Source organism: Salmo trutta, chromosome 2 (assembly GCF_901001165.1).
Source record: "Salmo trutta chromosome 2, fSalTru1.1, whole genome shotgun sequence".
In the NCBI taxonomy this organism is placed as follows: domain Eukaryota; kingdom Metazoa; phylum Chordata; class Actinopteri; order Salmoniformes; family Salmonidae; genus Salmo; species Salmo trutta.
In genome coordinates this window covers 12571270-12584147 of record NC_042958.1, presented here as the reverse complement: position 1 = coordinate 12584147, position 12878 = coordinate 12571270, and the positions used below count along the sequence as shown (strand labels likewise).

Below are 12878 nucleotides of genomic sequence, written 5' to 3'. Positions count from 1 at the left end.
CCAAAAATGCTAACCTCCGCTGTTATTGGTAATGGTGAGAGGTTAGCATGTTTTGGGGGCACGATATAAAATGCTAACCTCCGCTGTTATTGGTAATGGTGAAAGGTTAGCATGTTTTGGGGGCACGATATTTGTGCATCTGTAACTTTCTCACGGATTTCACCCCAAATTAGCCTATCATTGGTGATATTCTGTCCTTCAGTATTAATAGTCTACTATCCTGGGGCTTTGCTACCGTTATGTAAGGCTCAACCAGTAAGTTATTACTCATATCATTAGCCTATCAAATTAGAGCTTGAATACGCCTGGCGTTCATGTCATGTCATACTGACAGCACAAGGGAACAGCTGGGATGAAGGGGCAGTTTGTTCCTCTGAGATTTCACACATAGCAGGGCTGGAGCAAAAGCCTGCATACCGACTACCAGGAGCTAGAAGCTCACATAAATACGGTCTATGTTACACATCATATGAATGAAATACGTTCTCAGATCCTCTCATAAGATTAATATCACTTTATTGGTCAATTGCACCCAAGGTCCAACTGAAATTTGACTTCTGTTTTTAACCCAACCTCTCACATACACATACAGGTTTTGGAGAGGTGCGGGAGCTGCCACGCACTGGTAGCTGTTGTTGTGGGAGGTTAAGTGCCTTGCTCAAGGGCATAACGGCATCTAGGAATTGATACCAGCAACCCTCCGGATGCCAGCTCACTTCCCGCCAGATTTGAACTGTCATCCCTCCGGTTGATGCCTCTCTAATCACTAGGCTACCTGCCGCCCCCAGTCTTCTCAGCACTTGCTTCTGCTGGGTGACTCACTGATACACACATTAAAATGTCACATGTACAGAACTCGTACATTGCATAATACATCCATTATGCAGACGTTTCAAAGTGTACCAGTGTGCTTTGATGGAAACAGATATATAGATATAGACACTAACAGGGCATCTCAGTTGGTGTGAAGAAGCTTGTGTCTATTGGGTAGGGATAAGAAATGCTCTGCTTTGCTCCCCTGTTACAGTCAGTAAGGAGAGAGAGAGAGAGAGACAGAGAGAGAGAGAGAGAGATAGATAGAGGAATGTAGCGGAGTAAGAGTAAAGGCCCCTTTAGGTCAGTGAAGTGCTGGTTCATATAAGGACTAAGCAGAAAGAGAGAGAGACAGACAGACAGAAAAGTTGTGGAGTAAAAGTAATACAGATAATACAAATATTTAAGTCGTTTTTTTGGGTAAGTACATAACAGCACTGCAAACATTCCATAACAAAGCCATCACTTATAGAGAGATGAACCTATTTGGCCCTAAACAGACCACTGTGAAAGACCCAAAATTAAGGAAAGCTATGCACAGATTCTGTGAGGATAGCCTTGCTATTGAGAGAGGCTGCTGTAGGCAGACCTGGATCTCAAGAGAAGGCAGGCTACGTGCACACTGCCCACAAAATGAGGTGGAAACTGAGCTGCACTTCATAACCTCCTGCCAAATGTATGACCATATCAGAGACACATAAACTGAGCAAAAAAAGAAACGTCCCTTTTTCAGGACCCTGTCTTTCAAAGATAATCTGTAAAAATGTCAAAATAACTTCACAGATCTTCATTGTAAAGGGTTTAAACACTGTTTCCCATGCTTGTTCAATGAACCATAAACAATTAATGAACATGCACCTGTGGAACGATCGTTAAGACACTAACAGCCTATAGACGGTAGGAAATTAAGGTCACAGTTATGAAAACTTAGGACACTAAAGAGGCCTTTCTACTGACTCTGAAAAACACCAAAAGAAAGATGCCCAGGGTCCCTGCTCATCTGCGTGAACATGCCTTAGGCATGCTGCAAGAAGGCATGAGGACCGCAGATGTGGCCAGGGCAATAAATTGTAATGTCCGTACTGTGAAACACATAAGACAGCGCTACAGGGAGACAGGGCGGACAGCTGATCATCCTCGCAGTGGCAGACCACGTGTAACAACACCTGCACAGGATCGGTACATCTGAACATCACACCTGCGGGACAGGTACAGGATGGCAACAACAACTGCCTGAGTTACACCAGGAACGCACAATCCCTCCATCAGTGCTCAGACTGTCCGCAATAGGCTGAGAGAGGCTGGACTGAGGGCTTGTAGGCCTGTTGTAAGGCATGTCCTCACCAGACATTACTGGCAACAACGTCGCCTATGGGCACAAACCCACCGTCGCTGGACCAGACAGGACTGGCAAAAAGTGCTCTTCACTGACGAGTCGAGGTTTTGTCTCACCAGGGGTGATGGTCGGATTCGCGTTTATCGTCAAAGGAATGAGCATTACACCGAGGCCTGTACTATGGAACGGGATCGATTTGGAGGTGGAGGGTCCGTCATGGTCTGGGGCGGTGTGTCACAGCATCATTGGACTGAGCTTGTTGTCATTGCAGGCAATCTCAACACTGTCTGTTACAGGGAAGACATCCTCCTCCCTCATGTGGTACCCTTCCTGCAGGCTCATCCTGACATGACCCTCCAGCATGACAATGCCACCAGCCATACTGCTCGTTCTGTGTGTGATTTCCTGCAAGACAGGAATGTCAGTGTTCTGCCAAGCCAGCGAAGAACCCGGATCTCAATCCCATTGAGCACGTCTGGGACCTGTTGTACTGGCTAGGGCCATTCCCCCCAGCAATGTCCGGGAACTTGCAGGTGCCTTGGTGGAAGAGTGGGGTAATATCTCACAGCAAGAACTGGCAAATCTGGTGCAGTCCATGAGGAAGAGATGCACTGCAGTACTTAATGCAGCTGGTGGCCACACCAGATACTGACTGCTACCTTTGATTTTGACCCCCCTTTGTTGAAGGACACATTATTCCATTTCTGTTAGTCACATGTCTGTGGAACTTGTTCAGTTTATGTCTCAGTTGTTGAATCTTGTTATGTTTATACAAATATTTACACATGTTAAGTTTGATGAAAATAAACGTTTCTTTTTTTGCTGAGTTTATTTCCTTTAGATTACACAAATCCATAAATAATTATCTATTGGGTGAATATACTACAGTGTGCCATCACAGATGTGTGACCTGTTGCCACAAGAAAAGGGCAACCAGTGAAGAACAAACCCCATTGTAAATACAACCCATATTTATGTTTATTTATTTTCCCTTTTGTACTTCAACTATTTGCACATTGTTACAATACTGCATATAGATATAATATGACATTTGAAATGGAACTTAATTTTATATTGTTTATTTCACTTTTGTTTATTATCTATTTCACTTGCTTTGGCAATGTAAAAATATGTTTCCCATGTCAATAAAGCCCTTTGAATTGAATTGAGTTGAGTTGAGAGAGAGAGCGGGAGGGAGGAAGAGAGAAAGAGAGAGAGACAGGGAGGGAGAAAGAGAAAATGAGAGAGAGGGAGGGAGGGAGGAAGAGAGAAAGAGGGAGAGAGAGAGGCCGTTATTACCCGACACTGGCCGGTAAATGCCAATGTCGGGTAATAACGGTCCCTTTTATTACTGCAACTGTGGACAGCACCGATAGAGACAGCAATAACACACACAGACATGGCTGCTGAGGATGCTGCTCTCCACAGAGGATGCTGCTCTCCACAGAGGATGCTGCTCTTCACGGAGGATGCTGCTCTCCACAGAGGATGCTGCTCTCCACAGAGGATGCTGCTCTCCACTGAGGATGCTGCTCTCCACAGAGGATGCTGCTCTCCACAGAGGATGATGCTCTCCACAGAGGATGCTGTTTTACACTGAGGATGCTGCTCGTTAACTGAGGATGCTGCTCTCCACAGAGGATGCTGCTCTCCACAGAGGATGCGCTCGGCCGGTTTTGTGGACTGGGATCAGTTTAAGTTGGTAACACCGACTGGGTTTGCAAAGAATTGTGGGCTGATTTTAGAGGGGTGGATGGCTACCTCACATGGTTTCTCTGACTCATAGCATTTCAGATCGTCTGGTCACACAGAGTGGTCTACACAGCCATTGTGGGGGGTGCTTGGCCGCCAGACAATTTGAGCAGGGGCAAATATGAGCTCAGTGACTGTGTCAGGGTCACTCATCCAGCTAGTCGACAGAGAGGGAGTACTGTCCTTGGCCAGTTAACGGACAAAAGCTGAAAGTGCATCAGGCATAAACCCACCGATGCCAGGACAGTGTCTCCTCACATGGAGAGAGAAACGAGCGTATTCAACAGACACACTCATAGGACGAAACACACGAGGATGAACCAATGACAGATAAACACTCAATGTGCAAAAGCTAGTTCTGAAAGTGAGAGACTGGAGTGATCAATAGACATCTGTATTTCACGTACTAGTGTGTGTGTATGTATGTGTGTGTATGTGTGTGTGTGATGCCCCTCTCCCTGGCCTGTGACATAGCTTGACTCCTTTAGGAAACCACTTAGTGGACCTCTCTCTCTCTCTGTGTGTGTGTGTGTGTGTGTGTGTGTGTGTGTGTGTGTGTGTGTGTGTGTGAGTCCTTCTGTCCCTCCCCTCCAGTAAGCCAATAATCTGCTGCCCAAACATGTTACCAAACACAAACATGTCAAACACATAGAACATGTAGTCTGTCAGTGAATCACTTCCATTATCCTAGTTCTTCATACAATAAACGGTGTCAAATCAAATCAAATTGCATTTGTCACATGCGCCGAATACAACAGGCGTAGACCTTACCGTGAAATGCTTACTGACAAGCCCTTAACCAACAATGCATTTTTAAGAAAAATAAGGGTTAAGAAAATATTCACCAAATAAAGTTGAAAAAGTAACACAATAAAATAACAATAACGACGCTATATATACATCGGTACCAGTATTGAGTCAATGTGCAGAGGTACAGGTTAATTGAGGTAATTTAGGTAATATGTACATTACCGTTGAAAAGTTTGGGGTCACTTAGAAATGTCCTTGTTTTTGAAAGAAAAATAAATTCTCCCTTAAAATAACATCTAATTGATCAGAAATACACTGTAGACATTGTTAATGTTGTAAATGACTATTGTAGCTGGAAACGGCAGATTTTTTATGGAATATCAACATAGGGGTACAGAGGCCCATTATCAGCAACCATCACTCCTGTGTTCCAATGGCACATTGTGTTGGCTAATACAAGTTTATAATTTTAAAAGGCTAATTGATCCTTAGAAACACTTTTGCAATTATGTTAGCACAGCTGAAAAACTGTAGTACTGCTTAAAGAAGCAATAAAACTCTCCTTTTTTAAACTAATTGAGTATCTGGAGCATCAGCATTTGTGAGTAGGATTACAGGCTCAAAATGGCCAGAAACAAAGGACTTCCTTCTGAAACTCGTCAGTCTATTTTTGTTCTGAGAAATTAAGGCTATTCCATGCGAGAAATTGCCAAGAAACTGAAGATCTCATACAACGCTGTGTACTACTCCCTTCACAGAACGGCACAAACTGTCTCTAACCAGAATAGAAAGAGGAGTGGGAGGCCCCGGTGCACAACTGAGCAAGAGGGCAAGTACATTAGAGTGTCTAGTTTGAGAAACAGACGCCTCACAAGTCCTCAATTGAACAGTACCCGCAAAACACCAGTCTCAACGTCAACAGTTTGAGACAGTGAAGAGGCGACTCTGAGTTGCAAAGAAAAAGCCATATCTCAGACAGGCCAATAAAAAGAAAAGATTAAGACAGGCAAAAGAACACAGACACTGGACAGAGGAACTCTGCCTAGAAGGCCAGCATCCCGGAGTCACCTCTTCACTATTGATGTTGAGACTGGTGTTTTGAGGGTACTATTTAATGAAGCTGCCAGTTGAGGACTTGTGAGGCGTCTGTTTCTCAAACTAGACACTCTAATGTACTTGTCCTCTTGCTCAGTTGTGCACCGGGGCCTCCCACTCTTTCTATTCTGGTTAGAGACAGTTTATGCCGTTCTGTGAAGGGAGTAGTACACAGCGTTGTATGAGATCTTCAGGTTTCTTGGCAATTTCTCGCATGGAATAGCCTTCATTTCTCAGAACAAAAATAGACCGACGAGTTTCAGAAGAAGTATTTTTGCTTCTGGCCATTTTGAGCCTGTAATCGAACCCACAAATGCTGATGCTCCAGATTCTCAACTAGTCTAAAGAAGGCCAGTTTTATTGCTTCTTTAAGCAGTACAACAGTTTTCAGCTGTGCTAACATAATTGCAAAAGGGTTTTCTAATGATCAATTAGCCTTTTAAAATTATAAACTTGGATTAGCTAACACAACGTGCCATTGGAACACAGGAGTGATGGTTGCTGATAATGGGCCTCTGTACCCCTATGTAGATATTTCATTAAAAAAATCAGCCGTTTCCAGCTACAATAGTCATTTACAACATTAACAATGTCTACAGTGTATTTATGATCAATTTGATGTTATTTTAATTGACCAAAAATGTGTTTATCTTTCTAAAACTAGGACATTTCTAAGTGACCCCAAACTTTTGAACGGTAGTGTACATGTACAGTAGGAAGGGTTAAAGGGACTATGCATAGATAATAAACAGCTAGCAGCAGCAGTGTAAAATAAAGGGGGGGGGGGTTAATGCAAATAGTCCGGGCAGCCATTTTATTAACTGGGGGGTTGAAGCTGTTAAGGAGCCTTTTGGACCTAGACTTGGTGCTCCAGCACCGCTTGCCATGCGGTAGCAGAGAGAACAGTCTATGACTAGGGTGGCTGAAGTCTTTGCCAATTTGTAGGGCCTTCTTCTGACACCACCTGGTATAGAGGTCAGGGATGGCAGGAAGCTTGGCCCCAGTGATGCACCACAGGACAGGCTGTTTTGGTGAATTCTTTCAGCTAACGTTCACACCCAGAGAGCCTAGCTTATTTCAGGCTAAAAGCTAACAGTCAGCTAACGGACACACCTAGAGAGCCCAGCTTAGAGGGAGTGAGTGCTGTATGACTGTTCCCCTGACACCGAAGACAAGAACTTGTTCTGACAATGTCCTCTATAATACAGAATCTCCCCACCCTCCCTTAATGGGCTGTCTGATGTTCTAATGTAGGCCCAAGTTACAGCAAATATTATACCACATTTTTGTTACCAAATGAAGGCTGAGAAAACCTATTAGTAGAAGAAGATTGATTGTAGACGGTCTCTCCTAATATTGTGGTGGGGATCCTGGTTCGATCCCCTGTGAGCCCTACGCACTTTGTGCTTCCTCTACTCTGTCTCCCTACTCCTACTCCTATCCTGTCGTAATATCGGAATTTCGTTATCCTTTAAACAGCGAAAGAAACAGATGTATCCAGCGACAAAGGTTGGCGCAGTTAGAAACTACATTAAAAGATTAGAATGTGATGTATAAGACTAGATGTGTATCCAGTATGCCCATCTATAGCTAGAAGCAGAAGGGTAAAAATAGATACTCCTTTCTTCAATAACTGTTGATTTTCAACATGATCATCTCTCTTTACACTTTGGGGCCATATAAATACAACCATAGGTTACTCAGGGAAATCTCCAGCAGAGCCAGAGACCCTATTTGCCCCACAGATGAGTTACCTCAAGCTTAAATTACCTCATTACTGACGTGCCGCTGCCATTGAGAATGCGCTCCAAAAAAACAGGTCAAAGAATGAATTGCTTGTGTGTGAAGCAGAGACAAGATGGTATTTTCCCATCCACACAGTGTGTGTATGTGTGTACACACCACATTGTAAACCCTGATCCACTGTGTGACGACCCTCCCACTCTGTCTGCCGTATTCTCTCTTTGTTCTTGTTTCCTTATTAGGATGCCGGTGGGCGGAGTTGGGAGGGTCGTCAGCTACATGGGAAACACCTGGGCCCGGGTGTGTCCCAGGATAAATAGACCTCTTCCACATTGATTGGGGAGACTCTTGTCATGCAGACACCTTGATTGAGTTCTGTTGTGGTAGTTTTTGTGGCTTTTTTGGTTATTTGCTTTGGCACCTTTCAACACCCTGCATTATTACATTCAGGCATGCAAAACACTCACTTACACTACTGATTACACACACACCATTGTTCTTAGTTTACTTTATTTAATAAATATATATATTTTGATATTCCTTGTCTCCACGTTGTCTCCCCTTTTGTTGCGAACTCTGAGCCAGTTCGTAACAAGTGGGGGCTTGTCTGGGATTTTGAACGGATTGTGTTTGGGAGAAAAAAGGGAGGAAATGTTAAATTCTGTAGGTGCTTTGTTTGTATATGTTTTTAGTTTGAGTTTGGTGCTCAGTACTTGTTGCCTTTGTTTGGTTTGTGTGCTGCGTTGGAGAGAGTACATTGGTTAGTTTCCAGGCCCTGCCCAGCCTGGAAACGCTTGTTCTACTCGCTGTTGGGACATCGGTCTGAGGAGGTGAGTACAATCAGCTGTGTACCTCGGTGGGAGATTTGGGTAGGGTAGTGAAACTTACTACCCGGAGCTATAGTCTTTTCCCCCTGATAGGCTTAGCGACGGGTTTCATTTTGGAATATATTGGGCATGGTTAATGTTATTTTTGTGTGGTGTCTGTGGACTGAGCAGTTGTCTCGGGGGGGCACATCCGTGGCTTGGTGGAATCTGCCAGCGTGCTGGGGAGTTACTTCCTTGCCAGCGGGCTACAGTGCGTAATTACCCACCGCAAATCTGCATGAAGACTAGGGTTGAGTTATTGTAGGTTTTGGGGAAGCTCCATATCTCATCACTTTTCTGTGGTGCCCAGTGTGATTGTCATTTCTCTTGATGTGGTCTGGTGTGCTCAGCAGAGGGGTTGAGTGAGAATTTTTTGGTGTTTGCTTCTGACTATGAACCGTTGGGAGATGTTCTTTTCATTGGAGCTTGTTGTTGACGGTCTCTTGTGCGCCCTGTTCCTGAGTGTTTGTGACTGACCATTGTTTGGTTTTGTCATGTTCTATCTTTCCTGTCTGTTCCCTCCTGGTCTTGTGTTCTTCTTCCTCTTAAACGTTGCTTCCTGTGCGCAAAGGCTGCTGATGTCTGGGGGTGTGTGTGTGATGACCCTCCCACTCTGTCTGCCGTATTCTCTCTTTGTTCTTGTTTCCTTATTAGGATGCCGGTGGGCGGAGTTGGGAGGGTCGTCAGCTACATGGGAAACACCTGGGCCCGGGTGTGTCCCAGGATAAATAGACCTCTTCCACATTGATTGGGGAGACTCTTGCCATGCAGACACCTTGGTTGATTTCTGTTGTGGTAGTTTGTGGCTTTTTTTGGTTATTTGCTTTGGCACCTTTCAACACCCTGCATTATTACATTCAGGCATGCAAAACACTCACTTACACTACTTATTACACACACCATTGTTCATTGTTCTTAGTTTACTTTATTTAATAAATATATATTTTGATATTCCTTGTCTACCCTTTTGTTGTGAACTCTGAGCTGGTTCGTAACAACTGATAAAGTTGGATGAATGTTGACATACAGTGAAGGGGCTGTGTGGCTCAGATGCATGGTAATTGCAACGTCAGGATTGTGGGTTAGATTCCCTCTGGGCCACCTATCCGAAAATGTATGCACACACTATAAGACGCTTAGGATAAAAGCCTCTGCTAAATGACACATATTAAAGTTCTACTGTTTATGCTCCCAGGTTATTTCATTGACACAATGTTTCGACCCTTTGGTCTTCATCGGCATCCATTTAAGTGATAATGCCCGAGAAGCCGGTGTTTGAAGGTGTTTGAAGGATATATTGGCACGGTGTTGTGCCAATATATCTAATATATTCTCCAAACACCAGCTTCGAGGGCATTATGACTTTTATACAATGGGTTACATATTTTAATTTATTCAAACTATTTCATCCTTCCACAAAATATAGTCCTGACACAAATCTAGGGTTGCTACCTAAGCCGGCTGGTCGTTCGTTCTATCGGTTTGGTTGCCAGAGTCGCGATCCAGTTGTTCAGTCTTTTTGTTCTGTATCTATGGACGTGACCCAGTCGTTTGTTCTAAATGTTCCATTGCCATACTGGCTGGCATCGCTCTTAGCCATAGTTGGCTAGCTAGCAAGCAAGGGATAACTTAGTCACGTCAAACAGTGCAGTAGCTGCATTTGCTGTTTTCTAGTGACATTTATTTGGACACATCCATAACAATGATCTAATGAGTGATTTCACCTGGCATTGAAAATGTGCTCTCTCGTCAGGACACTGTTGGTCGAGAGCTAGCCAACAACACAGCTAACACAATCACTTCAGAGGAGCTAGCCAACAACACAGCTAACACAATCACTTCAGAGGAGCTAGCCAACAACACAGCTAACACAATCACTTCAGAGGAGCTAGCCAACAACACAGCTAACACAATCACTTCAAACTGAAGCTGGAAACACTGCAAACTAGCTGCACTTTTCGTTTTATATTTTTTCAATTGACATTTCTTTGTATATATCCATAACAATTATGCTGATTCATGATTTCGACTGGCTGAGAAACGCTGATTGCCTGTCTCTCATCCCGACATGTTCTTTACTATGGGACAGCTGGAGATCGAATTTGAATATTGAAACAATGTTGCAAATGTTGGAGAGACAGACAGCAAGGTTTATACAAATCTCTGCTGTTGAAAACTAAATGTTAGTCTAAAAGAAATGTGAGATAATGTCTAGATGCTTTTTATAGTGGAGATCAAGTTTATAACTTGCCTGGCTGGGCAGACGAGACAGTGGATTGTTCAGTCAGATGGAACAGAGCAAATAGGCATTTTAACATCATAGATTTAGCTGGTGGGAACTTGTGGAATAGACACTGGCTGGAATGTGGTTTTAACCAATCAGCATTCAGGATGAGACCCACCCATTGTATAAATCAATTATGAAAACCTAAGGGCTGAAACGTATCAATAAAATCATATGGGAGCATGAACAGTAGTGTGCAGCATTTTAATTTTTATTTTTAATGAGTTCACCTATAACTCCAGTACCTGCAAAATATTACCTGGATGTGTGTTTTCTTCAGCTTTTGTACATATTAGTAACTAACAGTCATCATCTGCAGCTATAGATTACATAATTTGATCAGTGGCTATGAATATATGAGCCCATATGAGAGTGGGGGAAATGAAAGCCACTGATGATTAATGATTAAAAGTGATGCAATCCCATAGTCTGTGTGAAGAGGATGATGAGAGTGCCTTGATGATTCTGACAGTCAGAAGACTAATCATTACAGAGGAATCGCTGAGAGCCTTGCTTGTGATCAGTGATTAAACTTAAAAGGTGAATGAATAAATGTAAAGCTAGCTATCCGTGGATCCAGGCACTGTGTCTATGACTGTAGAATGAAAGAAATACAGCTCTCGGTATACCAGAGATTCAGGGTAAAGCAAACCAAACAGATTCTGTGAGTGAGCTCTCCTCCTCTATGCAGCACTCCTCCTCCTCCTCCTCACTCTTTTCTCTCTCTTTGACGTTCCTGTCTCCTGCACTAGGCTGTGTGCTGCCCAAAGGGCCAGCATGTGGACACCCCGTGTGTGTGTGTGTGTGTGTCTCTGACAGATGGGCTCTGGCTGCATGTCCCTGTACAGGCAATGTGGGCTCTGACAGCCAAATACAAGGAGGAAGGGAGGGATAACAAAGGAACAAAACATAGGTGTGGCTTTTCACTGGTGTGGCTACAGATGTAGGATCTTATTTTGACCTATGTTGTCATAGCACAACAGGATTTGAATGTTTAGTGCATAATGTTTCTTAAATCGGTGGTTAAATGTAGGCTACATGAAAAGTGAAATACTGTTAGTATAACTGTGTGTTAGTGTGGGTTTTCAGTGAATTTATGTAAATCACCAAGCTCATCTGCAAGAACATTCTCAGGAACAAAAGAGTGATCAAATTAAGATCCTACACCTGTACATATTACACTTCTGTGATGACAAAGTCTGGATCCTCGTTCCTTCATTATTACACAATGTTTCCAGCCCCTCAAAAGTGATGTGCATTTGACGACATGTACCAACTGTCTCACCTGGCTCTGTAACTCACTCTGATGTCTCAGCCTCAGGTTCTCTGGGGTGTCAGTCACAATGGTGAAGGACTGCTTCGGGTAATGCCTGGAGTGAGAGAGAGAGTCATTGTATCATCGTCATCATTAGTGTTTTTTTTACAGAAGTGGCTCATACAGCCCTGAAAAGTAAGAACAACACCAAAAGCAGCTAAATGAAAACAAATGACTGCTAAGATAAGACTTTTCCTCACCTCTGCATACATCATTCACTCTTATAATCTAATGGCAAAGAATGGAGACAATTTAATGTTTACAGTCCTGATATTCAAGTAGGAAGTCACCTAATTGATTTCTAAGAGTTAAGGTACCATGTCTATTGAGTGCAAGGGTGTCTCTTACATTTTGGTTATTCACAATAATCTATAGCTTGTCAGACCAAGAAATGACAACAACTGAGTCCTATTGGCATATGGCCAACTTTTAGAAACAATTATCAAACAAGCTCCCATGGAACAACCCCCCCCCCCCCCCCCTCAAACAAAAATCCCAAGTCTTGTTTTGAGAACAGAATGGGAATGGAATGTAATAGGTGCCGATGAAACTTCCTAAAACAATGGCCTATTGAAAATGACTAAACAAAACCTCAGGAAAGTTCAGCTATGACCCAATGACGTTTATCTCATAAAACAGACAACATTGACAAAGGAGCCATTGAATGAACTGAACAACCGTGACAAACATATCCCTGTTACCTGGGAAACCAAGATGGCGTAGCAGTCAGACGTCTTTGTCCTTCGTCCTGTCGTGTCCCATGTATATATTTTTTTCTTGGCATATCTTTTTATATTTTTCTAACCCCTTACTTCAAAATATTCTCCTGCAACCCACCTCACCCAATGTGGTGTGGACCTGCTTTTTCTCTAAAGTATTTTTCTCTACCTCTATTACTGGAATCTCCAACATAAGCTAGCCAGC

General features: G+C 43.2%; 1 protein-coding gene across 1 annotated transcript in view; it reads right to left on the bottom strand.

Annotated features, from left to right (window-relative positions):
• Window positions 1-12878, bottom strand: part of LOC115150689 (LIM zinc-binding domain-containing Nebulette) — a 78149-nt gene that overhangs the window by 37996 nt on the left and 27275 nt on the right. The window contains exon 3 of the mRNA XM_029694217.1: window positions 11925-12009. Within this exon, the coding sequence (XP_029550077.1) occupies window positions 11925-12009 (85 nt within the window). The remainder of the gene's footprint in view (window positions 1-11924; window positions 12010-12878) is intronic.